Source organism: Python bivittatus, unplaced genomic scaffold, assembly GCF_059951505.1.
Source record: "Python bivittatus isolate LINGU-HERP-01145 unplaced genomic scaffold, Pbiv_v1 ctg000980_np1212, whole genome shotgun sequence".
Lineage (NCBI taxonomy): Eukaryota > Metazoa > Chordata > Lepidosauria > Squamata > Pythonidae > Python > Python bivittatus.
Genome location: NW_028277125.1, coordinates 40,110,297 through 40,138,199, shown reverse-complemented (window position 1 = coordinate 40,138,199; position 27,903 = coordinate 40,110,297). Strand labels below are relative to the sequence as shown.

At 36.0% G+C, this 27,903-nt stretch overlaps 2 protein-coding genes across 3 annotated transcripts; both read left to right on the top strand.

Moving 5' to 3' along the window:
• Positions 1 to 599: 599 nt before the first annotated feature.
• Positions 600 to 5,396, top strand: SLC35G2 (solute carrier family 35 member G2). The gene is made up of 2 exons (XM_007420627.4): positions 600 to 739; positions 2,612 to 5,396. Exon 2 carries the CDS (start codon positions 2,630 to 2,632, stop codon positions 3,860 to 3,862), a length of 1,233 nt encoding a protein of 410 aa, XP_007420689.1. The 5' UTR covers positions 600 to 739; positions 2,612 to 2,629; the 3' UTR covers positions 3,863 to 5,396.
• NME9 (NME/NM23 family member 9) lies at positions 603 to 25,893 on the top strand. 2 transcript variants are annotated; one of them, XM_088132140.1, is made up of 9 exons: positions 603 to 739; positions 6,214 to 7,524; positions 9,657 to 9,693; positions 12,978 to 13,035; positions 13,983 to 14,086; positions 15,868 to 15,939; positions 18,202 to 18,318; positions 21,310 to 21,394; positions 24,274 to 25,893. In XM_088132140.1, the coding sequence occupies exons 2-9, from the start codon at positions 7,469 to 7,471 to the stop codon at positions 24,309 to 24,311; spliced, it is 567 nt and encodes a 188-aa protein (XP_087988266.1). In that variant the 5' UTR covers positions 603 to 739; positions 6,214 to 7,468; the 3' UTR covers positions 24,312 to 25,893. The 2 variants fall into 2 exon arrangements, with proteins under 2 accessions (XP_087988266.1, XP_025022181.2); XM_025166413.2 differs by lacking the exon at positions 6,214 to 7,524 and having other exon boundaries at positions 609 to 739.
• The last annotated feature ends 2,010 nt before the right edge of the window (positions 25,894 to 27,903 follow it).

Sequence of the window (27,903 nt, the reverse complement as noted above, 5' to 3'; positions counted from 1 at the left end):
TTGTATATGGATGAGGCAAATGAAAATCAAGGGCAGGCAGTTTTTGCATATAGAAGTTTTTGAAGGCCATGTCAGTCTTTAGGATTAAGCTTTTTCTCAAGGACTAAGATTAATTGCCTCACAGCACTTTGGTACAATCCTGTTGCTTTTGGTGAGACTATAGCAAGAGAAAAGAGTATTGAGTCATCCCATTCACTGTATTAACCAATTGACCAGGAGGGACAAATCAGTAATTGTCTTAAGCAGCCCTTTTTTCAATCTTTCTCAGTAATGTTTAGCTCAGGAAAGTCCCGCTATTGATCAATAGGTAGCATCTCAGCTAAACATGTGTTTCACTGCCAGAATAACTAGTAAGAGCAATACCGATTTCACTCTGCAGTCCAAAATGAAGGTGTTGTCAAATGCCCTTGAGCTCTGCTGAGCATGCTCACTTTCCCCTAATCTGTTCCCTGCATTTGATTCTTTAGCTGTATTCTCCTCTCTTCTTCTGTGCAGGCAGATGAGGAGGTAGCAAAAAGATCCATATTACTGCTGCTGAGCATTCCCAGAATTGACAACATTTGGCTCTGTTTCTGACTTTCCAGTTCCTCTGGATCCAAATACAACTATGCTCAGGCCTGTTTTCTGTGAATTTAGAAGACAGAAATGGATACACAGCTGAACATTGGACAGCAGATTCCCTGTCCTTAATGTTATTTGGTCTTTGGATATTTTGTTATACAACGTCCTCTAACAAAAGGTAAAAGATTATTTTTCCAGTTTTGATTGTATTCTGCTTTCTCTTCTTGCATAACAAATTTAATTCTTGACTGTCAATGTCTATTTATGCAAAATCTTTCTCTCCTATTAATGTGTATGCAATTTTAAAGTGACATCTTTCAAACTGAATGGATTTCATAAGGAACTATGATTTACTGTAATTTAAACAAATTGCAGTAATCAGCTAATACTGTAGCCTGGAATTATGTTCTCAAGGAACATCCTGTTTCTATCATTTTAAGAATCAATGATACTGAAATCTCTCTGATATTTACTAGCTCAAAGTGTGTTTTCTTCCTTATTTTCAGTTGATAGAGAGGCTGGCATTTTTTTTCTTCATAATTCTTATTTCTTTAACATTTCATAACTTTCTAATAACATATTATCTCCTATAAATATTTCACAGTTAGGGAGGTGAGGGAGAGTTCAAGCAAACTGAAAGACTGAAGTTAATCTGTATTTTTTAACAATAAAACCAAAACCAAAATACAATTAATTGAGCTGCTGGTACAATGTTGCCAAATCGTAAAGATAATATTGTTAGTTTATAAATGTTAAGCTTGAACTTATAAACAGTAATGCTTGGGTTTGAATACATTGACAAACAAGTAATTCATGTAAATCACGATCAGTGGTTTATATTAACATTTCAAACCAATCAAGGATAGCATAATAGTTTGGAAGCACAGGTCAGCACCAGAATATTAGAAAAGCTACTCCAGCTAAAGCTATCGCCTGATGTGAAAACAGGTAGAGAGGGAATAGAACCTAATGACTTGTATATTCAACATTTTTAGATGCTAAAGAGATGGCTGTATTAACATAGTGACAAGAATATAATCTAATTTTTTTTAAAACCTAAAATATTTGAGCACAATGGGCATTTTAAGATGTATCACCCTTATCAATGGCTACTAGCAATGGTGATATATGCTGCCTCTTAAAATTTGGAACATCAGATCCTGGAAAAACAGTGAAATAGGTCCGTTTTATGCTTTCCATGGGCATCTGATGGGAAACAAGATCCAGCATTGATTAGGGCTTTGGTGTGATCCAGCAGCTCTCATGTTTTAATGCAAAGAATATCTACACGTTTCCAAGAAGCCATTGTAACTATACAATGTTGTTTGGTGCTTGCCCCCAATGCAGTTACACATATCTAAAGATCCTAACTATGTCAAAATATCTTTGGTGGCACAATCTGAATTGTTACATGTAGGCATCAAAACTGATTTACATTCAGATTCAAAGCAAAATTAATAATATTCTAATTAGATTTTAAAACCCCATCAGGTTCAATCATTTCCTGAACTACAAATATAAAATATTTGAAAGCATAAAAGGAAACTTTGTAGATGTAGCAAGAAAGATAAATACCAAGCCTATGTTTTAAAGTGTCTAAATTAGCAGTTTGATGTAGTAGTTAAGGTAGTAGGCTAGAAACCAGGAGATCATGAGTTCTAGTTCTGCCTTAGGCACAGCCAGCTGGGTGACCTTGGGCCAGTCACTCTCAGCCCTAAGAAGTAGGCAGTGGCAAACCACTTCTGAAATCTTGCCAAGAAAACTGCAGGGACTCGTCCAGGCAGTTGCCAGGAGTCAACACTGACTTGAAGGCCCCCCCCCCAAAAAAAGCAAATGCATTTATTATGATGATGTAGACTCTCCCCTCACAACTGATTTTCTATACTGGGTTTTAGAACAACACCTTTCATTTCTTCTGAAAATACTTCAGTTTACCTAGGATGCCGATAGAACATTAATGAGTTAGGATGACTCTAAATAATCTAGATGTGCAACAAGTTTATCAAGTATATATATATATATACATATATTTGTTTTTCTTTACAATCAGTCCTACTTAGCTGATGAAATGGATTCTTCCAAACAATATCCAGTGAAAAAACGAGTAAAAATTCATCCCAACACTGTGACAGTGAAATATAGTTCTCATTATCCACAGCCTGGAGAAGAGGAGTATGAGGAATCTAATGAAGATAATGAGAGTTTTATAGAAGATAATCCAAAAAGAAGATTATTGAGTGATGGACAACGAACAGGAAGGTCCTTCTTTGGAACAATTGATATTCCATTTCAGACAGGACAGAAGTTAGAAGTCAACAAGAATGGACAAGGCCAAGATTTTGTAGATGGAAGCATTTTTCAGTCCAGAAAAACTTGGGCTGTGCTTTTTGGATCTGCTTTGGCCCATGGTTGTGTAGCTCTGATAACCAGACTTGCTGCTGATCGTTCCAAAGTGCCATCTCTTGAATTGATTTTTATTCGTTCTGTTTTACAAGTGTTTTCTGTTTTAGTTGTGTGTTATTACCGTGAAGATCCTTTTGGACCAAAAGGCCATAGATTGCGACTATTCTTCTATGGAGTATGTAATGTTATTTCCATTACCTGTGCTTATACTTCCTTTGCAATTGTTCCCCCAAGCAATGGGACTATTATGTGGAGAGCTACCACCACCGTTTTCAGTGCCATTTTAGCATTTTTACTAGTGGATGAGCGCATGGCTTATATTGATATAATTACTGTAGTGAGTAGTATCTTTGGTGTTTGTTTGGTCATGATCCCCAACATTGTTGATGAAGAAAATTCTCTGTTAAATATCTGGAAGGAAGTCTTTGGGTATACAATGACAGTTATGGCAGGCTTAACCACGGCTCTCTCCATGATAGTATATAGGTCACTTAAGGATAATGTCAGCATGTGGACAGCATTATTTACTTTTGGTTGGACTGGAACAGTATGGGGAGCCTCAACTATGTTTTTCCTTCAAGAGCCAATCATTCCATTGAATGGAGAAAGCTGGAGCTATCTCATTGGCATCTGTATATGTTCCACAGTGGCTTTTCTTGGTGTCTATTATGCTTTGAGCAAATTCCATCCAGCATTGGTTAGCACAGTACAACATTTGGAGATTGTGATAGCCATGATTCTTCAGCTCCTTGTACTCCACATATTCCCCAGTGTTTATGATATGGTTGGAGGAGCTGTTATCATTATTAGCATACTTTTCCTTGCGTGTTATAAACTATCTTGGAAGAACTTTAAAAAACAGGATTACCAGGAAATACTAGAATCTTCCATTAAATGAATACAAAATTATTGTATTTTATGTAGTGCAGTGTGCTATTAATATGACTGTGTGTATGTAGTGTTATTAACATGTATACATGTTACTTACCACTCTTACCACAATATGCTTACCACTCTTTCTTGTTCAGATATATGCCATCAAATCAGCCCTAATACAGTTCAGTAGAGTTGTACAAAAGTGTCTTTTCCAGATATGTAAAAAATGTGAAAATTATGAAAATTATATTCTTAGATAGTATGCAAAAAGTGCCAATGATTAATATAGACAGTTATTGCCAAGAAAATGGTATGGCAGTATCCATGTAATCATCAAGAGTTAAGCTCAGTTCAAGGGAGTCTTTATCTTTTTATCCTTGGAACCTAGAAAACATAATCTTGTTCTGTGTTGAAAATAACACAGTAGTTTTGGTGTGAAATAGATTTTGTAGGATTTAAGATAAGGTAGTTTATGGAAGTAAACCATAACTTAACATAACATAAAGTCTTACTCCCTTATTGGTTACAGAAACAACTGTATAGAATTTGTCCTTGATCTTTGGTATGTGGTTCATTCTTAAAGATAATATCTGAATTGTGTACCTGCAGTTCTTCCTTTAAATAAAATGTAGTGATAGTGAGCAATTTGATATTTGAACTGATAAACTCAAGTTACCATTTCAGGGTTTGATTCAAGACCAGATAAATTATTACTGCAGGGGGAAAAAATGAACATGAAGTCTGAAGAAGATTGATATTGTTAATGAAAACCACGTATACAACTTCTTTGTAACATGTAATATTTTATTTAAAAAATTGTTTATGTGCTTAGAATTACAATGGTCAAATCTTTGACATAATTATGTGGTATGAATAATTCAAACACTTGATTATTCTGCCTCTCCAGGGCATTGCATATATCAATATTTGATGCCTCACAAGTGATACCACATGGCTGACCTTGTCTGGGCTATGTTGGGCTTGGCCTAGTTAGTTTTTGATGGAGACTACCAGCAAATACCAGGGCTGTAGCCTGAGAAGTCAAAAACTATCCTAGAAAAAGGCAATGGTAAACCACTTCCATACTATTGCCAGGAAATCATTAGCAGTTGAGCTTAACTGGAAGGAGACTTTTACTTTACCTAGTACTTGCAGGTCATTGTAATTCCCAGTATTTCAAGTCTCCATTTTACCCCATTTCAATGTTTTTGGTTGTATATCTGTGTATGTTTACAACATATAAAAATATCAGACCCATATTCCCTCACAAAAATATGCAATGACCCAGAAATATGGAAACTAATACTGAGACAAAGTTACCTGTGGTACCTGAAGTAAATACAGTTTTCTGCTCAAGTGCCAATTCTAAAAGTATCAAAATGGAGTATCCATCAAATGATATGACTCTGGTTTTGTTTTTCTTTAAATAAAGGATGATTTTTTTAAAAAAAATTACAATTTTTAGCCATGGTATAAAACTAATGAAGCTTAATCAGTTTATACAATATTGTAATAGTTTGTATCCTATCTGTTTACTTTGTTTTATAATAAATACTAACAAGGATGTCTTCTCTTCTTAGCATAGCCCATCACAAATAACAGCCTTATCTAGACTGAGTTTAAAATGTATTACAAATCCATTTCCAACCTTAAAAAAGAATCCTGGAAAGTCTGTCTCACAGGGTTCAAATGGAAAAAGAGAAACAAATAGAAATATATATACATACACCTAATGAGAAGCTGCTCCAAAACTCTAAAAATTCTCATTCAATGATTTCAAATGGATGTTAAGGATAATTAAGATTGTTTGGATACAAGAACAATGGAACTTCTCAGCAAAGAATAAGTAGATCACAATGTCCAATGCCTGTCTCCTCAACTGCCAACATGGTTGATTGTTTCAAAAGCAAGAGAACCTGGAGAATCAAATCATATGTTCAGAAGGTATTGCAGCCAGGCTTTTAAAGAATTTGCATAATTATTTTTTTTTTAATAATTTTTTTATTAAAAGTTTTACAAAGCATGTAAAAACTGACACAAACTAATAGAGAGTAGAAATAGTAGAAAGGAGAGAAGAAAGAAAAAGCAAAAGGGCAGGAAAAAAGTAAAATAAAATAGAAGAAGCTTCCGATTTCCTTTGCAGCAAATATAAGTACAATTGCAAAATTATCTCTTATTCTATGATTACCAAAAAAAAGCTCATTTTTTTCTATTCTCTATTTGCATTAATTATACTGTAATGTTAATTGTTTTTATTTAGTTTCTATGTTTGATATTTTAAGTTAAGATTGCAAACTGCGTGAAGTTCCATTAGGGGAGGAAGGCAGGATAAAAACTGGAATAGTCAGTAAGTAAATAAATTCCTTCTTGCAGTTTAGGACATCCATGAAGGGAACTAAAATAGTTTGAACTGTGACCTGAAACCAGACTGATATGGATTATCACCATCTCAGAAGGAGTAGACCATCTTCTTGATTGGGTAATGTTCTGCAGTTCCAAAGATCATAGGAATCAAGATAATGATATTTCAGTAGTGATATTACCATTACCTTCTTTAAACAAGTTGAAACAACACTACCTTATCAGAAGAAGCTAGGTCTCTAATTTATTTCTATTAGCCAGAATAAACTAGGAACTATGTGGGCAAATTATTCTACTTGTATCTCTCCGAATCAGTTATCAGCTAGGAATGGAATATGACAGGGATTGTGGTGTTCCTGCCTTGATTGTGAGCTTCCCGCAAGCATCTCTTAGCTCTGTAAAATCAGAAATCTGGTCTAGGTGAGTCTCTGGCCTACCTAACACAATTCATACATACTTATGAAGGATCCAGTAAAATCTGTAGAGGTGAATTTGGACACTATAGCTGTTTGATACACCAATATAATCAAGATTCAAATGGTTGTGGCAATTTCTATTGCCAGTAATTTGATCTGAAATTCAAGGATTAGGTGTTCCTTATTCATTTTCATAGGTGGACAAAATGCAGGCTATTAACAGTGAGAGCTGTATATTATATTAAAAGTGTTTAAGTTCTTCTCCCCTGCATGACCTATTTATACCATAATCCTGTTTACATACGTTCCAATAAATTAAATATAATATACTTCCTCCTTGCTAAAAAGGTTAATTATCAGCTGACCAGTAATGATAGATTACAGGATTCTTCTCTCCCCTTTCTACTATATTTTAAATGCCCTGGGCATTAATTAATTTCCAGAATCAAATAAACCTTCAGACATTTAGCAAATTTCAAAGGATAATCCTTGAAGAATAATGCTCTGAAACAGAGAAGCAATCAATGTCAGAAGGGACCAGTCATCTTACCCTTCTTGATGTATGTAAACTGGAAAATGTGAGCACCACTGATCAATTTCATTATCTTCACCAGCCCTGCCATTTTAGAAAACAAGCATTGAAAGTGAAAGCATTATTTGTCGGGCCAAGCTTGTACTGTATTCCCAAAATGTAGTTCAATTGTAAGGTTCCTGCTCTTCAGTTCTTCAGTCCAGTTGCAAAAACAGAAGACAGCACGTTATCTGACTGCACAAAAAGGGGAAACCGCAGTGGGCAGGGGAAAGAAGTGACACGCTGGCCAGGGCTGGATCCCTCTGCCTGCCCTGTTGCTATGGTGACGAGAGACGCTGCTGCCTGCCTGGGAGCCATCGCCAAACTCTTGAGCAGGTACATTATGCTGAATTCTTGCCATTCTCAGAACGGATATTTCAAATCCACCTTTCCTCTTTGTGCTTTTGCTTCTTAATCTTCTGCACCTTTTTTTCCTGTTAGCATTGTATAGCTCTGAAAAAATCAGAGTACTTCACAGCTACTCATTCTTCAAAACCACACAATCACTATTTCCAGTCATGTTTTAGAGCTTTTCACCAATGGCAGTTTATATTGCCATCAGAAGAGCCTGACCACCCTTGACCACACAGGATTAGCCCTGTCTCATTTCTCACCCAGATTTTAAGCAATCTATGCAAATCTGCCCCATTCTGGAAAATAGCCAGCTTTTTCTGCTAAAGTTGATGCTTTATAAAGTAATGGTGTGTAAACTTCAATGAGCTTCCTCTCCTGCACTTATGTGATCAGCTCAACCTTGGTCAATTACTGGTAGATTCCCCAGGAAATGCCTATATCTTAAGATGGAGGGTAGGAAATATATTCCATGAGCTACTTATTGCCCAGTCAGAACTGCACAATAGTCTCTTCTTGACAGACATACGCACATTAGTCAGAACAAAACATTTTTGTTAGCATGCAGGATAGCAGTAAGAGAACAGCATATCGGGTAGTAGTAGGATGTACTGTACAATAAGGGCTGAGTTACATTACAGATTGCTAGTGAAGAAAGCTCTTTATGAACCTCCACTTTATGTTCTCTGTTAATTCTTCATTCACCCATGATCAACTTAGCCGCAACTTGCTCAATCCAATTTTCTGGATTTGTATGATACTGTACACTGAACCATAATCTAACTACATGGAATATACTTGGATTATATGCTAGATTAAAATGTTGCTAGGCAGTCTATTAGTCAATGTGTCAAATCAACTCAGGCTTAGTCTGCTCTTCCTACAATTATATGAATTTCTTCCACTTTCCACTTCAACCTAATTTCTCCTTATGGTTTGTGGTGCCACTCATTCTCCTAATCCTATAAAACAGATGTGATATCAGTTTATATCCCCACCTTTCCTAAAACAACAGAGAAGAGAGAAATGAAAGTTCTTGAGGACATCTCCAGGCATTGTCTGGTGAGGATCCATTTCTGTCTATCTAGGCACCACTTTGCTTCTCACTAATTCATCCTTGATGTGTGTTCATATGATACTTATCCATGGTTTGCTTGATTCACTGAATGTTTAAGTTTGCACAACACACTGAATATAGTTAGCTAGTGGATGGTAGTGTATACCCTTTTCAGGTTGGAAACAAGAATACCTAAAATTGAGGTTAGGGCATGAAGGATGATGTTAAACTACTAGCTAGAGCTCCAGTTCTTTTTCCCCAGATTTACTTCCTCTAATAATGGCTGATGATTTTTCATCAAGTTGTAATAATGTCATAGAACAAAAACTAATGAAATATGGGCTGTCAGAAGGTTTCATACAATTCTTGGATATGACCATGCCAAACATAGACTTTGCAAAGATTCAGTGATAATGTGGGCCAGGTGGAAGTGAACAGCTTAGCCCTGGGAAGCGGGATCTGAGTGACAAATGGTCTTGGGAAGCAGCCAGCTATCTTTCTCTATTTACATTTCCCAAGTTAAAGAAAGCTTTTTTCTGGATAGGTATAATACAGGGAAAATATTTTAAAATCCATACAAGAACCATGTTTGTCCACATATAACCAGGGATATCGAAACAGACTGTTTCTGTTATCAAAACACATTAGTGTTATTTTACTGTGGTATCTACAGTATATGGACATTCATAATGCCTACAACTTATCCCTGCTTTGTCAGTACCTGGAAGAACAGACATCTTTTGTATGATTTTACTTTCTTCAGATTTCAATCTCTCTACAAGATGAATTGTAGCAAAATATCATCCAGCAGCAGTGAGAATAAGGCACCAACTGATGCAAGGTCTCCCATAGTTAGAAGTCAGTTTACTTGTGGAGCACCTTAATGTTATTCAATGTTTTGTTTTACAGTTTTAATAGTATTTTCTGTTTCTGGCCTTTGGCTGTAATAAAGTATGTATTTCTATATGTGATTACAAATATTAGTAGTGAAAATTAATGATATTTTAGATTGGGCAGTAGTGCTACATAATGTCATGACTGTTCTTTGGTTGTTTCACAGCATAATGGCCAGCAGAAAGAAGGAATTAGCCCTGCAGGTTAGTATGAGAGATTAGTCTCCCAGTACAATTGTTTTGTATTTTCTGCTTGTATAGAGAGGAAAAAACTGGCCCAGTACTGCATTCTATTTTGCCAGCGAAACCAACATATAAAATAGTAGCTGTAAAATAGAAAGCTATAGATTTCTGAATGACCAATCTCCCAAATGACAAGCTATTCATTTTTAACCTCATTTGATGATTCAGAAAAGAAATGAAAGAACTAATGTTAAATATGGCAATGGAGAAATTGCTGACAAACTACTACTTAATTTTCAAATCAAATATAGATATTATTCTAAACAGGACATTGTAGTTTAACCAGTCTTAGCATTTCAGTGTAAGCATAATCTCTTGCTCAGTTTAATCCTCATGAAAAAGAAATTGCCCTTCAAACTAGCTCTGCTGCTGAGCTAAGAGTTTGGATATTTCCAGACTCTTATTTAGAGAGTTGTGTCACGTATGCATAGCATGTTAAACCATGGCTTGCTTGGCCATGGTATACTGAATAAACCATATGTGGCTGGGTTCACACAACTTGCTAAACCAAACCCAAGCCATGTTACGTTTAGCACAAATGGTGAACCCGGCCCATATGTCAATATTCAGGATCAGTCCAAATATACATGCACCCTGATATTCATCTCAGCTATTCATGAAAATAATGTGAGCCAAGATATTACAGCTACTTTGAACAAAATGCTGGTTTGTTCTAGATATTGCAAGTCCTTTGAGTAAGATGCCCTTAATATGGGTCCTTGCCAAGTATACCCCATTCCTCCTCCCCACAAATATTACGGCTTTTTCCAAGCCCAGTCTTCAAAATCCTCTCCAAAGAGAGCTCAGATATATTTGCTGTGCCACCTCCTAATAACTCTTGTTATCAAGTCCAGGTCAGGTGAACAGTCAGAGAAGGCTAAAAAGAGGAACAAAGCCAAGCAGTGGCTTTTAGAGAACGTTGTGAAATAATGCAAAAACTGATTGGATCTGTTTAGTCTGTGCAGCATTTTAACTGTGCTTTATAGGTGTTTCGCCATAAACAGGCATCCATATACATTTATTGACGAAACCTCTGAGTGGGAGAATAACTTCTGGGTGATTTGGAAATTTCTATTACAGTTTATACCTGTTATTAACTCTAAATGCATGTTTCCACAGATACCACAGTGTATTTGAAACATGCTGGTGGGATTTTTATCTGAAGTGATATACATTAGGGCTGAGCAGTGCTCAGATGCACTGAGCAAAAGATGCATTGGAATGAGTGGAGGCACTCTTGTTGCACCGGTCAGCAGCTCCTTGAAGCAGCTGTGACTTTTCCCAGGGCTGTGCAACTGCTTAAAAATTGATATAAAAACCATATTTAAATTACCACACAGAATCTTGTGTCTCACCTTGAAAATTATAAGTTGATTATGCCATAAACATCCATAGGTTACGGTCCACTTATTCTGATAGACTATAGTCAATAAAAGTTATGATATAATGTACTAGTTTTTAAGGTGCACATGTCTCTTTATTGGTTTTGCTTCAACAGAAAAACAGGGCTACTCTTCTGGAAATATTTAAGTATGGATTTATAGAAATATATTTGTGATTTCTTTATTTATATAAATGATTCCATAAGGGATATAATCTCTATAAATCCTGCCATCAAGTGGCCAGAAGTAGAAATTGATTATTTTTCAACTCTGCCAACTATTTATATCTGAGAAGGCCTATTGGTTTTGCTAGAATTTTTCCCACGTGACTCTGAGCCAGCTACTTAGAAACTGATCTTAAAGTGATCTGCCATATATAAAATGCAATATTAAGATTGTTAAAGCTTTGAGATCTGAAGTTCAGAGCTCATTCAGAACAAAATGAGTTGAACAAAAGTTTCTTCCCTATAGCCCTGTGAGGCACAGAGCTATATCTTGGTGGTCTAGTCACATGTCATACAATAAACAGTAGTGTTTGCCATTGATGCTTCACATAGTTTTGGAATTCTAAATCCTGATTACTCAATTCTGGATTGTGTTTATTGTGTCTATTCTATGGGTTAGTTTGTAGACAACACGTTTCCATAATGTGCTTAACACTAACATTTCTTTAGTGGTGTTTGGCAGCACACAATAAAATTAACTTGCTCAAAAGTCTCCATTTTTGGAACTCAGAGCCACCACTCACTTTCTACTTTTTATGTGCCTACTGTCACATAATTCCTACAGGCAGGCTTCCTGATCTCCCCAGTCAGGCAGGCAACAGGGGGAGATGGTTTAGCTGCTGCAGTGGGAAGCAGTGGTTTTGGGAACTGGAGGTATATTCTGTGCTTGCTTTTTCAGTCACTCTTCCTGTCCTCTTTTTCTTGGAGGACAGGTTATGCAAAACTGGCTAGTTGAATTGTTTTGCTCTTTCCAATGATATGCTTAGCTTAGTCTTGTCAGTGACTGGGTCTGTTGAAAAAAAGTAAGAGTCTTTCCATATAGGATTAAATCTCCAAGACAATGAGAATTCTGGCATGCCTCTATCCTGCATGTCGTGTTTCAGATATCAATGTATAATTTCTTTTAAATTATTAGTGATAATTTCATATATGATATACATTTAGGTATCATATAATTTCATTAGCATGTTCTAATTTTGGACTTTTTCTATTATTCTACTTCGCTGAACAACTTTTAAGTAATGTTTATACTTCAGAGTTAGAAATAATTTCATCAATTTAGTGTTGCTTCATTGAAAAACAAGCATTTAGTAGAAGCTTCCATAGACTGAGCCATGCATTTGACTGTGCAATATAAAACTTTGAATGCAGTAAATGTTTTATTATGTCATAGATGCCATAACATTCCATGTGGTGGTTCTGAAATCTTTTGTTGTTTTACAGATTAAAATACATATTTTGTATTTTAATTGTTATGTTGCTGTCTTAATATAATAGAAATACTTGTTTTGCAAACAACATTTTATAAAGTCAGATATAATATTTAAACTTTTGCTATAGAGATATGGCTATTGCTAATCTTTCATCAGTCTACCAGCAGCCTAATAGCAGGCTTCAATATATTAACTTTCCTGTAACAGCCTGGCTGCTCAGCAAGAAAATTGTTCACAAATATTCTTGCTATGTATCCTATAATTTCCAACTATTTTTTTTTCTTCTACAAGTAGTTTTTAGTAACACAAAAATGCAAATGATTCTTGTATTAACCCATCAATTTTTTTTCCAGGAAGCTATGCTCTAAAAGGCTATTTTGCTTTATTGCCAGGTTTCTTAGTAATATTGTTTAATTTTCACATAGATGATTGTCAGTAATCAAGAACACTGGGAAGAACTAATGGGGTCCAAAGGATTGATTGGTAAGTTCTTTAATTGCAATTATTGTATGGGGTTCATTTTCTCTATTGCTGTTCTGAAATGTAAGTATACATGGCAATTTATATAAGGAAGGGGAAGAAATTAAAGGGCACAGTATCTCCTTTTATTTGTTTTGTTCTGATCATATAGTATAGTATTATAGTATAGTATAACATTCCTCCTATCTTATAAAAAACTCTTTTTGACATACCTTTTCCTTCTACAAATCTAAATAAAAATGCTTCTATAGCAATAAAACTCAAGGTAGTAAGTAGCAAAGGAATTCTCTATCATTGCACTAAGAACACTTGCTAAAGAATCTCAACACCTATATTCTGCATTGATGAATAATACCAGTAACCACCCATGATCTTTTCATTTCAATGCAATCTTTTCCTCTCAGTGCTACTGCAGCGCATTCATGTAAGTCTTCTCTAACCAAGTTCCTCCAGATGTTTTGGACTTGAATTTTCATAAAGCAACTGAGAGCATTATTATAGAAGACTCATATAAATAATTGATATTAGTGTTCAGATTATCATAGCAGTATGAATAATCATTTTCCTAAGTCATACTATACACTAATGTCTCTGAATGGACATGTTGCCAAATGGAAGAACTCCTTCAGCAAACAGCTGCTGCTGCGCACAAGCCTATAATGTGTAGCTATGTCTGGATGGCAATTCCTGAACTCAAGAACATCCATTTGAAGGCAGGAACATCAGTAAGAAAAGTTTCTTTGGGTTGATGCAGAATCTGTAGGTATTTTGTGTTGTATCCTCCAAACCATCAAAACAACCTCCTATGTAAAAATTGTAGCAAATAGAAAATACAAATAGTCATTTGTAGGCATTTATTAGTTCTATTTTTTATTTCTAGGTTTGTGATTAATTTCTGGAGTTATTCTGACATGCCTCAGTTTTTCTGACATAGGTTAATCTCTTTGTAGTAGTAGATGCTTATCAAGGCTGGTGTGGACCATGTAAAACAGTTGTTAATCTCTTCAAGAAAATAAGAAATGAACATGGTGGTGACCTGCTGCATTTTGCTGTGGTAAGAGATAGCTTCAAATCTATTAAAACAGTCAGTAAAGCCCAATCCATGGGCATTTACAGGAAAGATAAAAAAAGTTAAGATGGTGAGTGTGACCGTGTGAGCAGAATTCTGCCCTGTTTTAACATGTGTCACATGCATGTGAAAAGGGGCAGAGGATCAATTGTGCAATCATACCCATCATCTTGACTTCTTTGTCCCCTGCACAGATGCTCTGTTCCAATCTCTAACAGACATGTAGATGTAATATGCAACATATTTTACTTTATGGGGTAGCCATCTTTTAAAGAGCTAGAGATCAGAACAGAAAAACATAAGCAGTGCCCTGCTGGATTGGACTCCTGGCCCATTTAGTCTAGCAGGCTGTTCTCACAGTGGCCAACCAAGTACACAAGGAAGCCCATTAGTCTCCCAGCAGATGGTCTTTCGAGGCAGTCACACTGCCATCAAGGCTAAAGGCCGTTGATCTATAACTCTATTATGCAATCCTATATGATGGTACAAATACTGAATAAATAAACAAATAATAGGACTACCAGTTCTAGACTGTGGAAATCCAGACAACCACTAGATGGGAGCAAAGAATAAGGATTTTTGTATCACTTTTTTTCACAACTGGTGTTCATTTAGTTTTTTGCAGATCCAGTATATTTAAAAAAAATGATAATTTTAACTGGGATTTCATGCAATCGCAACTGACAATACCAAAATCTTGTGCAAGAACATCAATAATTAATCACAGCCTAGTTATAATCTTATGCTTATGCAATGGGTTTGCCATAATTTTATTTCATTTTTATTTCATTAGTCAATTTTCAAGGCCATCCACCCACCAGTTACTCTAGTCCACTTACAGAGGGTAAGAAAACAGGTAAAAACAAGCAAAAAGAATAATAATAAAAAGCAATCATTACTGGGGAGGCAAAGCAACCTCTACTACATCAGAATTTGCAGGTTCACATATTATCCCTAATGCAATGCCTGTGGGAAGAGCCAAGTATTTGATGCCCTCTTAAAAATCAGCAGAAAAGTCATGCCTCCTGGGTCCAATAAGATAGCATTACTTTATAGATGTGACCAAGAGCCTTGCCAAGCCTTTGTATAGTACTGTACAGTACAGTATTGTGCAGTATGGTATGGTATGGTATGGTATGGTATGGTATGGTATGGTATGGTATGGTATGGTATGGTATGGTGTAGGGTATGGTATGGTATGGTGTAGGGTAGGGTAGGGTAGGGTAGGGTAGGGTAGGGTAGTATAGTATTATAGATTGTATAGGACAGGCAGAAACAATTAGAGAAAGGTACCACTACAAACATTAAGGCATTGTGCCATGAAGACTTTATAGATGACTACCTGTACTTTGAATTGCATCCAGAAGCCCACTGGTAATTGAGCCATTAGGTGTGTTTGAATGACATGCTTACACATTATTAACTTAATTAATCAAATTTTCTGGGTTCACAAGACACAACAAGCCATATATTAATCAAAAACACTGCATTTGCACAATACACTAAGTTTAAATATGGCTTATTTGTGGTTCAATATGTTGTGCAAACACAGTCAACAAATCAGCAGAACAGTATACTTAGTAGAAGAGCACTGAAAAGTGCTTTAGTGATACACTGATGCATTGGTAGCATGCCACACAATCATGGTTTTCCTTATTAAGGGATATGTGTTCACTAGCCTTTGCTTGCAGTAGATGGCAAATCTTGGGTGTCATAGAGTTGTGAACATTTATTTTACTCTGTTTTCTTGTTTACTTTTCATTTAGGCTGAGGTAGATTCAATTGATGCTCTAGAGCAGTATCGTGGAAAATGTGAGCCAACATTTCTGTTTTATGGTGTAAGTTAGTACGAAAAGGCAATTTCATCAAACAATATTCATATCAGTATTATCTTTTTCTAATAAATGTTGCCAAATTTGTTTAAAAGACAGTACATTTGTTCCAAAAATTTATGTGTAACATGCTAATTTGATTATTCTCCATTAGCTTGTACATAGAGATGCATATTATAGCTGGAAAATATAGCATCTGTATTATCCTAACAAGCAACTTGTATTTCATCATCACAGAGCTCCCAGTGCCAGGAATTTTGTATTAATTGTAATTTTAACCTATATTATATTATATTATATTATATTATATTATATTATATTATATTATATTATATTATAATATTAGTATGTATTTTATTGTTACTGCATTGGCTGTTGCTATTGTTTTTCTATAACACCAGGAGTTGCCTTGACTAAAGTGGTTAATAAGTTCATAAATGTAATAAATAAGATATGTGTATATAATGTAGGCTAACATAATTTTCACAGTTTTAAATTTTATGGGTTATAATTTTATATTATTTTGATTGTAATATTGAACAAGACAGATGTTAGAATGCTAGAAAGATTTGAAAGGGTTTCGTTTGTTATATAATATTTAGTTCAAGTAGTTTAGGTAAAGTCAACAAGGGAAAGAAACCATAAACATAGATAGTGAGCCTTTGATTAGCACATCTAGACCAGGTTCACATAACACAGTAACTCATAATTTATTTCAATATTATTTTTTTGATTAAATGACAATTGGCTGAGTTTGCACAACATGCAAACTTAACTACTGTTACTTAACTAAGTACTACAAAAGCAATATATTATGGTCATCAATACTCAGTGCTTATGCAACTGTTTCTGAGTCATATACAATATGACTCGTACAACTAAATTAACCCTGTATTATTAATACTGAAAGCTTGATTTTACCATTGTTGTTGGGAGTTTTTTTGCCTGGTTTCTTGAGCTACAAATGGAATTTTGTTCAAAAATATACAACTTATAATTCCTTCTTAGAATATAGTATCATATACCACAGCCAGGTTCACCCATTATCTTGCCATCCCATGCTTTGTTGAATAAACTACAGTTGATTTGATTTGCATCTATGGTTACAAAACACAGTGGACTAGATCACACAATGGCTTGCGTCACACAGCACAATAAGCTAAAACCAAACAAATCATATAACTTAGTGTGGTGTATGAACTTGGTCTATATGTTAAGCACCATGAACATAAGCAAATAATGCCTTCTTTGCATAATTTACGTCTCCTACAATATGCACGTAAAATTCTTATCTAGAGAGTGCTCAACTAAGTATGTCCTGAAAGGTTAAGGGAACACAGCCAAATATTACTGATTGCTTCCTATAGGGCAGGAAATATGAAAATTGAATAACTTAATTTTTATTGAGTGATGCTCAATAGATTGTAAAATTGTGGGATGAAGCATTTGGGTTTTCTGAGAAAAGCACAGTCTAGATATGAGGGAAGAAAGCATTCAAAGAAACTCCACCTTAACTCATTGTATGTGACTGGGTATTTACTCTTACATTTTTCAAGTTTCTGTTTTTACCCCAGGCTAAGAATAAAGTCACTTTCCTGAAATCCATTTCATTCTTGCTTTCTTGGTTTTGTCAGCTACATGGGGGTTGACAAGAGTTTTCTGTGTAGAATTGCATCCCTATTTATTTATTTATTGATTTGATTTGATTTGATTTATATCCCACCTTTATTTTTGTACAACTCCAGGTGGTATACATAATACTCCCACCTCTTTTTCCCCCATAACAGCAACCTTGTGAGATGGATTGGAATGAGAGAAAGTGACTGGCCCAAAGTTACCCAGCTGGTTTCTATGCTCAAGGGAGGTCTAGAACTCATGATCTCACTGTTTCTAGTCCAGCACCTTAATCATTACATGAAATTGGCTCAAATCCATTTGCTTAATTTATTATGAGATTGTTGATTAATTTATCACCAGTTAAATTTGCAGACATTTATATATCAGTATTTTTTTTAAATGTAGGAAAAGTATTTACATTCTTCAGTTTTCTATTCATGCCTTATTTTCTCAATCTTTTGCTAAATGTAAGACTTTTTTTTCCTCACTTGATGTCTGCACATGTTGAGAATGCAACTCTTTCAATATTTATAATACCATGTTTTCAACAGTAAAATTGAATCCAAAGTCTTCTATTGACAATAGCAGTATATTGGTGTTGACATGAACTGTGTTTGTAAAATAAAGTAACTCTTTTCTGTTTCGATTCAGGGGGGAGAATTGGTAGCTGTTGTAAGAGGAGCAAATGCACCATTGTTACAGAAAACCATTCTGGAGCAGCTACAAGCAGAAAAGAGAGTCTTGGATCATGGATCAGATAGAGTGGTGGTAATAACAAGTCTTGCCATTAATTACCATTTGAATTATAGATTTGGGAGAGTCCTTAGCTCTCTCAAGTCCTGCTCTGCTGCTATATCATGGTGGTACGGTGTTCCTGGAAGGGATGAGCAAGGAATGCTAGGAGTATATGCTAGAATATATATACCCACGTGTGAAGGCCATCCCGGCTGCCCAGATAAAGCAAGCAGACACCTATACTGGGCAACAGTGATATAGGAAGATGCTGGAGGGGGATGATCACTTCTGTGACAAAAACAAAGGCATCATTTCATACTGCATAGAAGAAGACAATGGTAAACCACTCCTGTATTTTATCAAGGAAATAACATGGAAGGAACAGATAGGCTATATCATTCTGGCTGATGGGTCCTTCAGGTTGGATGGCACTCAACATGCTACTGAGAAAGAGCTGAGGATCTCTTGGAGTATTAGTGGTGTTATAATGCAGCTAGTTTAAAGACTTTGGGAGGTTTAGTTGCTAATGTTTCCATGCAGGAAAAAAATTCCAGGGCTACAAAGAAATGTAGGAAGCATGAACATGAAAAGGCTCAACATAGTGAAATATGAAATGAATTGACTACACATTGATATCTTAGGCATCAGTGAATTGAAATGGACGGGAATTAAAAACTTGATTTCAGTCAAAATATCATATTGTTTACCATTCAGGACATGAAAAACAAAGAAGAAAGTATTGCTTTTATAGTTAGGGAGGTTATAGTTAGGAAGGGTATTTACTTGGCTACAATGCAATCAATGACTGAATTATATCAATTTGACTTCGTAGACAAACCTTTAATATGATTATTATCCAAGTTTATACTTCAACCACCGATGCAGATGAAATGAAGGTTCACAAGTTTTATGGTCAAATTCAATCTGAAATCAACAGAACATGAAAGCAAGATGTGCTGCTTGTTGTTGGAATGTAAAAGTTAGAAATAGTAAGGAAGAAAATGTAGTTGGACTGCATGGCCTATTCCAATGATTTCTTCATTGCTAATAGAGTCTTCAAACAACCAAACAATGCTTATATACATTGATATCACTAGAGGGAGTACACAGAAATCAATTGACTATATTTTTGGTACGAGGAGGTAGAAGAACTCAATTATAACGGTAAAGACTTGACCAGGGACTGACTGTAGAATTGATCACAAACTGCTCATGTGCAAGTTCTGAGTCAAACTAAAGCAAAAGAAGAAAGCCAACCAATTTCTATAATATGATCTTGAGCATGTGCCCACCATTTTCAAGGAGATCATTAGTTTTGAAGTTGTGAACCTCATTGTTAGAAAACTAGAGGAACTGTGGGATGAAATCAAAGATGCTGTTAAGGAAAAATATGAAAAGAAACCAAAGACCAAGAAATAGAAAAAAGCAAACTAGATATCAGAACATATGGTGGAAATTGCCGAGAAGGGGAGAGAAGCCAGAACCAAGAAAGATAAAGATCTCAGGAAGGATCTCAGACAGCTGTTAGAAAAGACAAGAAGTAGTATTACAGTAGCATCAGTAAAGACACTGAAGATGGAAACACACACAGAAAAACAAGGAAAGTCTTCCAAAATATTTCTGAACTCAAAAGGCATTTCCAACTTTGAACTGGTATACCAAAGGATGCTAATGAACATACAGTAACTGATTTAAAGAATATCAAACAAAGAGGAAGGAGTAAACTGAAATTCTGCATAGTAGAGATGTCAATATCCACAATACTTATTTATAAGAACCTCTAGTAATAGGAGATGAAGTTAAATCAGTGCTCTGGTCATTAGCAAGTCAGAAGGCTATAAGCATTGATGGAATATGTACAGAAATATGTCAAGCAGCAGCAGGAGTATCTGTGTAGGTTCTAATCAAATGATGCCAGCAAATCTGGAGAAAAATACAGTGGCCAACATATTGGAAGGGATCAGTCTAGTACATCCCAAATGTCTTGGCCATTCTGACTGGGAATTCTGGGGAAAGACAGCATACTTGGAAAACCTCAACTGTTACCTCCAAATAAACACATTGTGCAGCATTATTATTCTCCTACCCTGGGGAAGTATGGATGTAGTAATTCTACAATGAGACTTTTCCTGAGGCTATGGTGGGCAGTTCTGCTGAGACCTTAGTCACTTGCTGGAATATGAAGGCAACTTCCCCATTACTGCCCTTCTTCTATGGAACAGTATCCCTCTAGAGATCAGATTGTCTCCTATATTTCAGGAAGCCATTGGGGGCTAGAGAATTAGGTGATTACATCCTGTAGGGAAATGCTTGTTGACTAAATTATTTCCTGGTTCTAAGTTTTTCTTTTTGGATTATTTTTATTGGAATGTTGTTGTTATGGTGTTGTATTTTTAACTTTATATTTAATGAGAGGTCTATAAGCTGGTCAGAAACAGGTATTGATTTGAACAGCATATCAACCAAATAAATAAATAACAAAGGAATGGAGATCCTTTAAAGAGTATTCTTCCGTTCTAGAAACATCTTCATTAGCTTTTCTTAGTAGGTATCCTGTAATTGTCAGCAGTTTGAAACGTCAAGCCTTGGAGATAAACATGCTGTTTTTTAATACTGGCCAGTATTGGAACTGCAATTCCTAGGGATCATGGGATAGGGACTCTTGAATTCTGCTAGTTCAGAATGTTGAACTGAACTCTGTTTCAGAGCATAAGTTTAGTGTGTCCCTAGGCAGGGGCTGTGCTACTGACCCTATCAGATCTCCAAGTCACTGCTGTTATTCCAGGTTAAAAGTTTTGTGGCCCTATAACAGGGATGAAAATCTATCCCAAGATCCTAGTGAGGTAATTACTTAAGCTTGTCAATAAAGCCGGTGCATTTTACAATAAACATAATAAATCACATTCTGTAGGAGAAAAAGTTACCAACCACTTATTACTAAAAATAGCTATAATAGATTGCTAAAAAAAATGTTTGCTTTCTAATACAGTCTATAATTTGCAATATCTTACATTATGAGGCTAGATCCATGATGAAGTCCTACCTAAACCAGAAGAAAGTACTACTGTTGGAGAAGGGCTGGAAGAAGACAGTGAGAATGGAGAAGCAGGTATGTTATTCTAACATATACAGAGACATAACCAGCACTCTCATTAAAATTCTCCCTAGCTGAGATGACAAACTCAGATTCTTCAGATTCCATCAATGTTCTTGCTACTTAAGCTTACTCCAGCCTAGTATTCTCCAGATGTGCGTTACATGCTGGCTGGAAATCATGAGTGTTGAAGTCTAAGACATTTAGAAAGTATGGAAAAAGCCATTTTTCTACATAGCAGTATTATTTCTCCCAGGGATCATATATGCAAAGAAATTAGTTTTGCATTATCAGATACGTATTTAGAACTTTGAATGCTGAAATACAAAGCATTGCTGCCAATTTTTCATTCAATTGTTTATCCTGACTAAAACAACAGTTTCACAACTTTAAAAGTAAGGAAATATCCTATGGCTGATGTGGGTCTTCCGGGCTGTGTGGCCGTGTTCTGGAAGTTTTGTTTCCTAACGTTTCGCCAGCACCTGTGACCGGCATCTTCAGAGTGCAGGAGCACAGACAGGAGCAGTTCTTTCTGAATGCCAGCTGGCCACAGAGAGAACTGCTCCTGTCTGTGCTCCTGCACTCTGAAGATGCCGGTCACAGGTGCTGGCGAAACGTTAGGAAACAAAACTTCCAGAACACGGCCACACAGCCCGGAAGACCCACACCAGCCATCGTATGCCGGCCGTGAAAGCCTTCAACAATACATTGAAATATCCTATCTTTGATATTGCTCTTGAGATTAACTTTTCTTTTTTTCTTGTGTTACTACCATACAACACAAGAACCATGAAACAACCATTTAAAAAGCCAGCAGTGGCTATTAGTAAGTTGAGTTAGGCTGCCAGGAAAAGCGAACTGGAACCATATTCACAATCATGACATAAGAATCATCTGAATGGAACTTTAATTTGTGGAAGACATTGCCATTAAGGTATGTTCTGTATAGGATAAACTGCTTAGAGAGTGTTGTTAGTGGAGTCAGGTGAAAATGCTTGTTTTTGCTATTGTGGATGCAGCCTGCAAGCCAGATTCAGACACCTAGTCCACATCCCATGGTAGCTTTAAAACAAGCGGTACAAATCTCTGGAGAGAGTTGTATAAACAGTGGGGCACCCATTGTTCCTAGCAGTCTCTGATTAATATTGGAAATCTCTTAGAAGCTGGAGAAAGCCAGGAACCTTGAAGCAGAGAATTATTTTCTTCAGGAATTTTATTTATTTGAAATAGGTAAAGGTTTAGCCAGAAATTTGCACTAGGTTTTTTATTTGTTTTCCCTGTTCTTATGTGCTTTATGTCTCTGTACAAGTTATAGAAACTGAATGTTTAAATATCAGGAGTTGGTGGGTGTCAGCTCTTCAAGGTAGGCAAGACAAGCACAGCAGGGATTCTAGGAATGTTCTTTATTGTTGTGGAATCTTAAAAGTCTGACAGAGTTTCTCTCTATTCCATCTTACATTAAACAAAACCAAGATAGGGTTATTCTGAATTTCTTTCTCATCCTTTCCTCTTTCTCAGGACTGAGTAATCTTTTCAAAAACTCCCTCCTTAATAGTTTGCTCATTCCTTCCCCGTTTCTAAGGCCATTTTTAGATTCCTTCACAGAGGGATGCATATTCTCTTTTGTCCTATTAAAATAAATTTTGATGTTGTTTATCTCCTGTGAGATTGGTTTATCTCCCAAGAGGAGGAAGGCTGAATTCACCACACTTCTGTGCTATATGGCCAGGAGGTGGTGCTGTAGGAATGATTTCAACTTTCGTATTTTAACCTTGTAATCACCAGAAAGGCAGCACAAGATATCAGAGCCCTACTTTTTTCACACACTGAGGTTTGGTGAGGTGTCCCTGAAAGATAGATAGTGGCAGCAGGAACTAACAAGCTACTACCCCAGTGCAGGGGCAAGATCAGATGTGAAGACCCAGAAGTCTTCTGGAAGAGTAGGTTTGGGTCCTCCTGTTCCATCTTTCACCCTGTGGGCATTAGCAATTTACTACAGTTGCTAGCAGAATATACACAATATTAAGTGATTTGTATGAGTCAATTGTCTCCTTAATGGTATTTTGTTGATAGGGTTCATTTCTTACTGATTGTCTGCCAGTATGGGATTTTTGCCTACTGAGAATATATAAAACAACCGCCATGTGGCTCCATAAAAATAAAAAATAAAATAAAATCCATAATTGGAGAAAATCTTTATTAGGCCAAGCAATGGAATGCAGAAACAGAAATTCTATAGAACTACAAACACAGAGTATAGGAAATAAGTAAAAAGTTAGATTTATACATTGTGCTAGTGGTTAAGCAAACCATGATATGTGAAGCCAATCAAAAAGTTCGAAAATGAGGCCAAGTACCAATTTGTATCTATATCTGTATTGGAGATAGTCAGAAGTTACTTTCTGTTTCATCTTTCTATCTTTCACTGTTTTAGTTTTGTTTTTTTCCTTTAAGTTCTATCGTCTTTCTTGCTATACTCTCTGTTTTGTATTTTAATTGTACTCTTTATATATTATAATAAAAGTTTTATCAAAAAAAAATGAGGCCAAGTACTGTAGCAATGAGATATGCATTTTAATGTCAGCCTCATGACAGAAATAATGAACTGAATGCATTTTTTATCATTGAGAAGAGAGGCACTTGTAGATTTTGGAATACTGATGTACAGATAGTCTATCAGAAACACTATTATAATATTTTAATTCAGTTGCTGTCTTAATTCAGCAACTGTTCTTTACTGAAAGTATGCCTACTAGACTACAATTCTAGTAGGTTATGTACTGATATGAACCTCTACAAGAAATTTATTCATTTTATAAATACTGAATTGTATCTACCATAACTTTTGTAAGGTCAGCTTATCTTATTGTCTGTATTATGCAACTCTCTTACAGACAACCTGGATCAGAGATTTTCAACAGAACAGAACTGATGTTGCAGTTTTGCAGACCTAATAGATATCCAGTAATGAATCCAAATTGCTTTTCAGAACAGAATTGTCATCTCTTATCATGTTGGCTTTGTCAGTGGAACTAATTTTCTAACTAATTTTCTAGTATTGCTCTCATAGATCATATTGATCAAAATATAAATTCACAATGTTCAAATATCATAATGGTTGTGGAGTCCTTGGTGCTCTCTGAGCTTGGTTGTTTCTTGCAGACATTTCATTACCTGTCTAAGTAACACCATTAGTGCTAGTGAGTGTGAGGTTTGCTCCCTGTTTATATACAGTAGCCTGCCCTGCCAATGTTAGTGTGGGGTGGTTTTCTCCTTGGTAGTTCCTTGATTAAGGTATTGTTTTCTGCTTGATTGTTTGTCTGGTGTTAATCCCTGCTTATCTGGGTGTTGGCTACTGGAGGGGATGTGCAAGGACTCCACAGTTCAACCCTGAGCTACATATATTCTCTTCTATTGGTATCATAACGGTTCCATGCCCGTCTGGAGCTTTATATATTATTATCTATTCTCACAAGTGTTTGGTGAGAGACAGGTGTGGTCAAAGGAAGTTGTGGGGGTCAATTCCCTGGTGGTTGGTGGGACAGGTTTGTGTTTATGTGGAGTAAGTGGGGGTATAGTTGAGTATGTGTGCCTGGCCTGGGAGGAGAGAATGAAAGGTGGGAAGGGGTGAGGGGAAGCTGAAAGGGCAGGCAAGAACATCCTGACAGTGACAGGTAGAGGAAGGTATGACAGGAATTCCAGGGCAGGTTACACTGGATATTGGGTCTACTGTCCAGCTTTGGTTTCTATCCTCAATGCATGGTTATTGGCTCCTCAGTGGCCCTGGCTCTAGCTGCTGCTGCTGAATGCCAGTCAGTATGTAACAAAGCTGTTGTCATTCATGATCTTATCTTGGTGTATCTAATTTGTGTGGGCCCAGGGGAAGGGGAATACCCCTCACAGAATTATATCCATACAGGTTTCTGGCTTTGCATTGGCCAGAATTCAAGGAGGTGGGGCTGTTGTTATCTGTGAGTCCTTGCAGGCTCTCAGAGGCACTGCTTTGCAGAAAACTGGATGTGAGGTGCTCTGGTTAAAGTTGGGCTCTATGGACCTATATTTTAAAATATAGTTTAGTTTTGTTGTATGTGGTTTCTTATTATATTGTTTTTTCTTGTTTGATATATTGTGAGTTGATGTGATGAGATATGAGGGTGACCTTGGAAGATGGGGGGAAGAGATGCCATCTAGGGAATGATCAGATAAAAGAGAAAGGAGTCTGCAACAGACTAATGGCCAGAGAAAGAAACTTAGGAAGGACCCATCCTAACTACTCAGGCAGTAAACAGGGAGGGTGGGAGATTTGTACTTTTAGACTTGCAAGATTCTGTTAATGTAGCCTTACAATAAAGTAGAATTAGCTCATCTAGTTGTGTTTCCTGTCTGGTTTACTTGGGAAGGCTGACAGTTGCCCACAGTCACTTGGAACTGGGTGGCACCAAAATAAATAAATAAATAAATTCATAGATGTTTTAAAGTTATTTTTTCTTTGATACTTCTACCTGTAAACAATAAACAAGTGCAAATATTTTATGTATGTGTTTTTCTTTTCCACATTTTTCATGTATTGTTGTGCTATAATGACATAATAGAAAGGGGATCTTCCTATTATGGATCTTTATTAAACAACAGGACACTCCCATAGTCAAGTGAACAACTAGGCCATAACAGAAAAGGAATAGGACAACTCACTACAGAAAAAAAGATGTTCATTAGAAAGTTGGTAATGATTCCTGAATTTCTTTTATTTTCTCTAACTACTGTAGAAAAACACTTGGATTAAACACTTGGATTTGAGGGAAACTCTTGGATTTGTGGGAAACTCACCTCAAGATTACCAACAACCTGAGAGGATCCTAAAAAGGAAACATAATAGCTTTGATATACGAGTTGAGCCAAGGCTCCAAACATGATTCTAATAGGCTGACCCTGTGTTTACAGCAGAAGGGGGGAAAGATAAGGCATAGTAACCTATATCCTTGAATCAAGCCTTCTTTCAAAGCATCAACTCTGTCTGTTAGTCACTACCATGCTGAGATTTACACATTCTTAAAATGCTACATGAGAGACACAACAGATACACACACACACACACATATATATCTAATAAATGAACATAAGCAACCTGTGTCCTTAATCTAATGCGACAGACTTCAGATCCAAGATGTATTCTTCAAACAAGGTGCATAAAGAATAAATACTGTCTAGCTATAACCTTAACACCTTTCTTAACAATTTGATCTGTACTATTATATCCATTATTTCTGTACAAAAGAGAAGGAACTGCTCCATGTTTGAAAAACAGTAAAAGTACCAAGTTTTTGAATCAAGAAAAGTTATTCAGATCTATGCAGCATACTTCATGTTCAAACTTGCATATAAGGTGTTCATTTCAATCAAACTTTTGAAGTTTAAAAGCATACATTTTAATTACATTTTTAACCTAGTTACACATTTTAATCACACTTTTTAACCAAGCAATCCTATGTCAGAGGCAGACCATTTATTATGTCACAATGTCAGTACAACATAAGAGCACCAGTAAAAAATTGCCTCCAGACTAATTGTTCAGAGGATGTTATTTAATTATTTGTCATTCACATCTGAATGAAGAAAGTCTGATCTTAAGAAATTCAGTGAAAGTGCTAAAATACATGTTAGAAAGTATGAATTGATGCCATGTAAGTATTTATGAGTGCATATGAAAATAGGAATTTATAGGCTGGTGATAACTGCATGTTACACTTCAGTGAATGGTGATAATGAAGAACCAGGGATGAGTTTAGGGAATATTGAATATGATCTGAGGGAAAGTGCTATTCTATTTGGTAACATGAATGGGCGGGAAGGAGACAAGACAGTAGGAAAAAAATGATTGGGTCATATGGAGACCCAACAGTGAATGAGAACAGTGATTGTTTGGTAACCATACATTTTTTAAAAAGTGTGTTTGGAATACGTGGCTTAAGCATATGTCTATTAACATGTATATGTGGCAAAGGAAAGAATCTAAAAACATGGTTGATTTGATTGTTCACAATAAAAGATTTGCTAAAGGTGAAAGGGTAATGAGAGGTGCTGAATGTGGAAGTGCACCTTAATAAAAAAAGGAAAATATAAGAAAAGGAAAGAACTGAAAGAAAACAGAATGATGGCAAAAGGAGAAGGTATGAGAATGAAAAAAAATGCTGAGAAGATAGATTAATCTCCAAACCATATGACTGAAAATGGATATTAGAAAAGATGGAAGATGCTTAAATATAATTATGTTAGAAAATTAATGTAGATGCAGTAATAGGAAATATGAAAAGGAATGCTTAGTAGAAGGATGAAGTGAAAAGTTGTAGATGATATCTGATACCATTGACCACAATATCCTTCTGGATCAGCTCCGGGGGTTGGGTGTGGGCAGCACTGCATTATGCTGGTTCTCTTCCTTCCTAAGGGGCTGGTACACTTGGGTTTGGTACTTTCTCCATTCCTGTTTAACATATACATGAAGCTGTTGGGTGAAGTATCATCAG

Bases quoted from the DNA above. Each gene is read 5' to 3' on its own strand.
- NME9 (XM_088132140.1), top strand. From the start codon at position 7,469: ATGGTGACGAGAGACGCTGCTGCCTGCCTGGGAGCCATCGCCAAACTC. The intron at 13,036-13,982 runs GTAAGTTCTTTA...ATCTCTTTGTAG, and splicing joins GGGGTCCAAAGGATTGATTG to TAGTAGATGCTTATCAAGGC. The intron at 21,395-24,273 runs GTATGTTATTCT...ACTCTCTTACAG, and splicing joins CAGTGAGAATGGAGAAGCAG to ACAACCTGGATCAGAGATTT.
- SLC35G2 (XM_007420627.4), top strand. From the start codon at position 2,630: ATGGATTCTTCCAAACAATATCCAGTGAAAAAACGAGTAAAAATTCAT.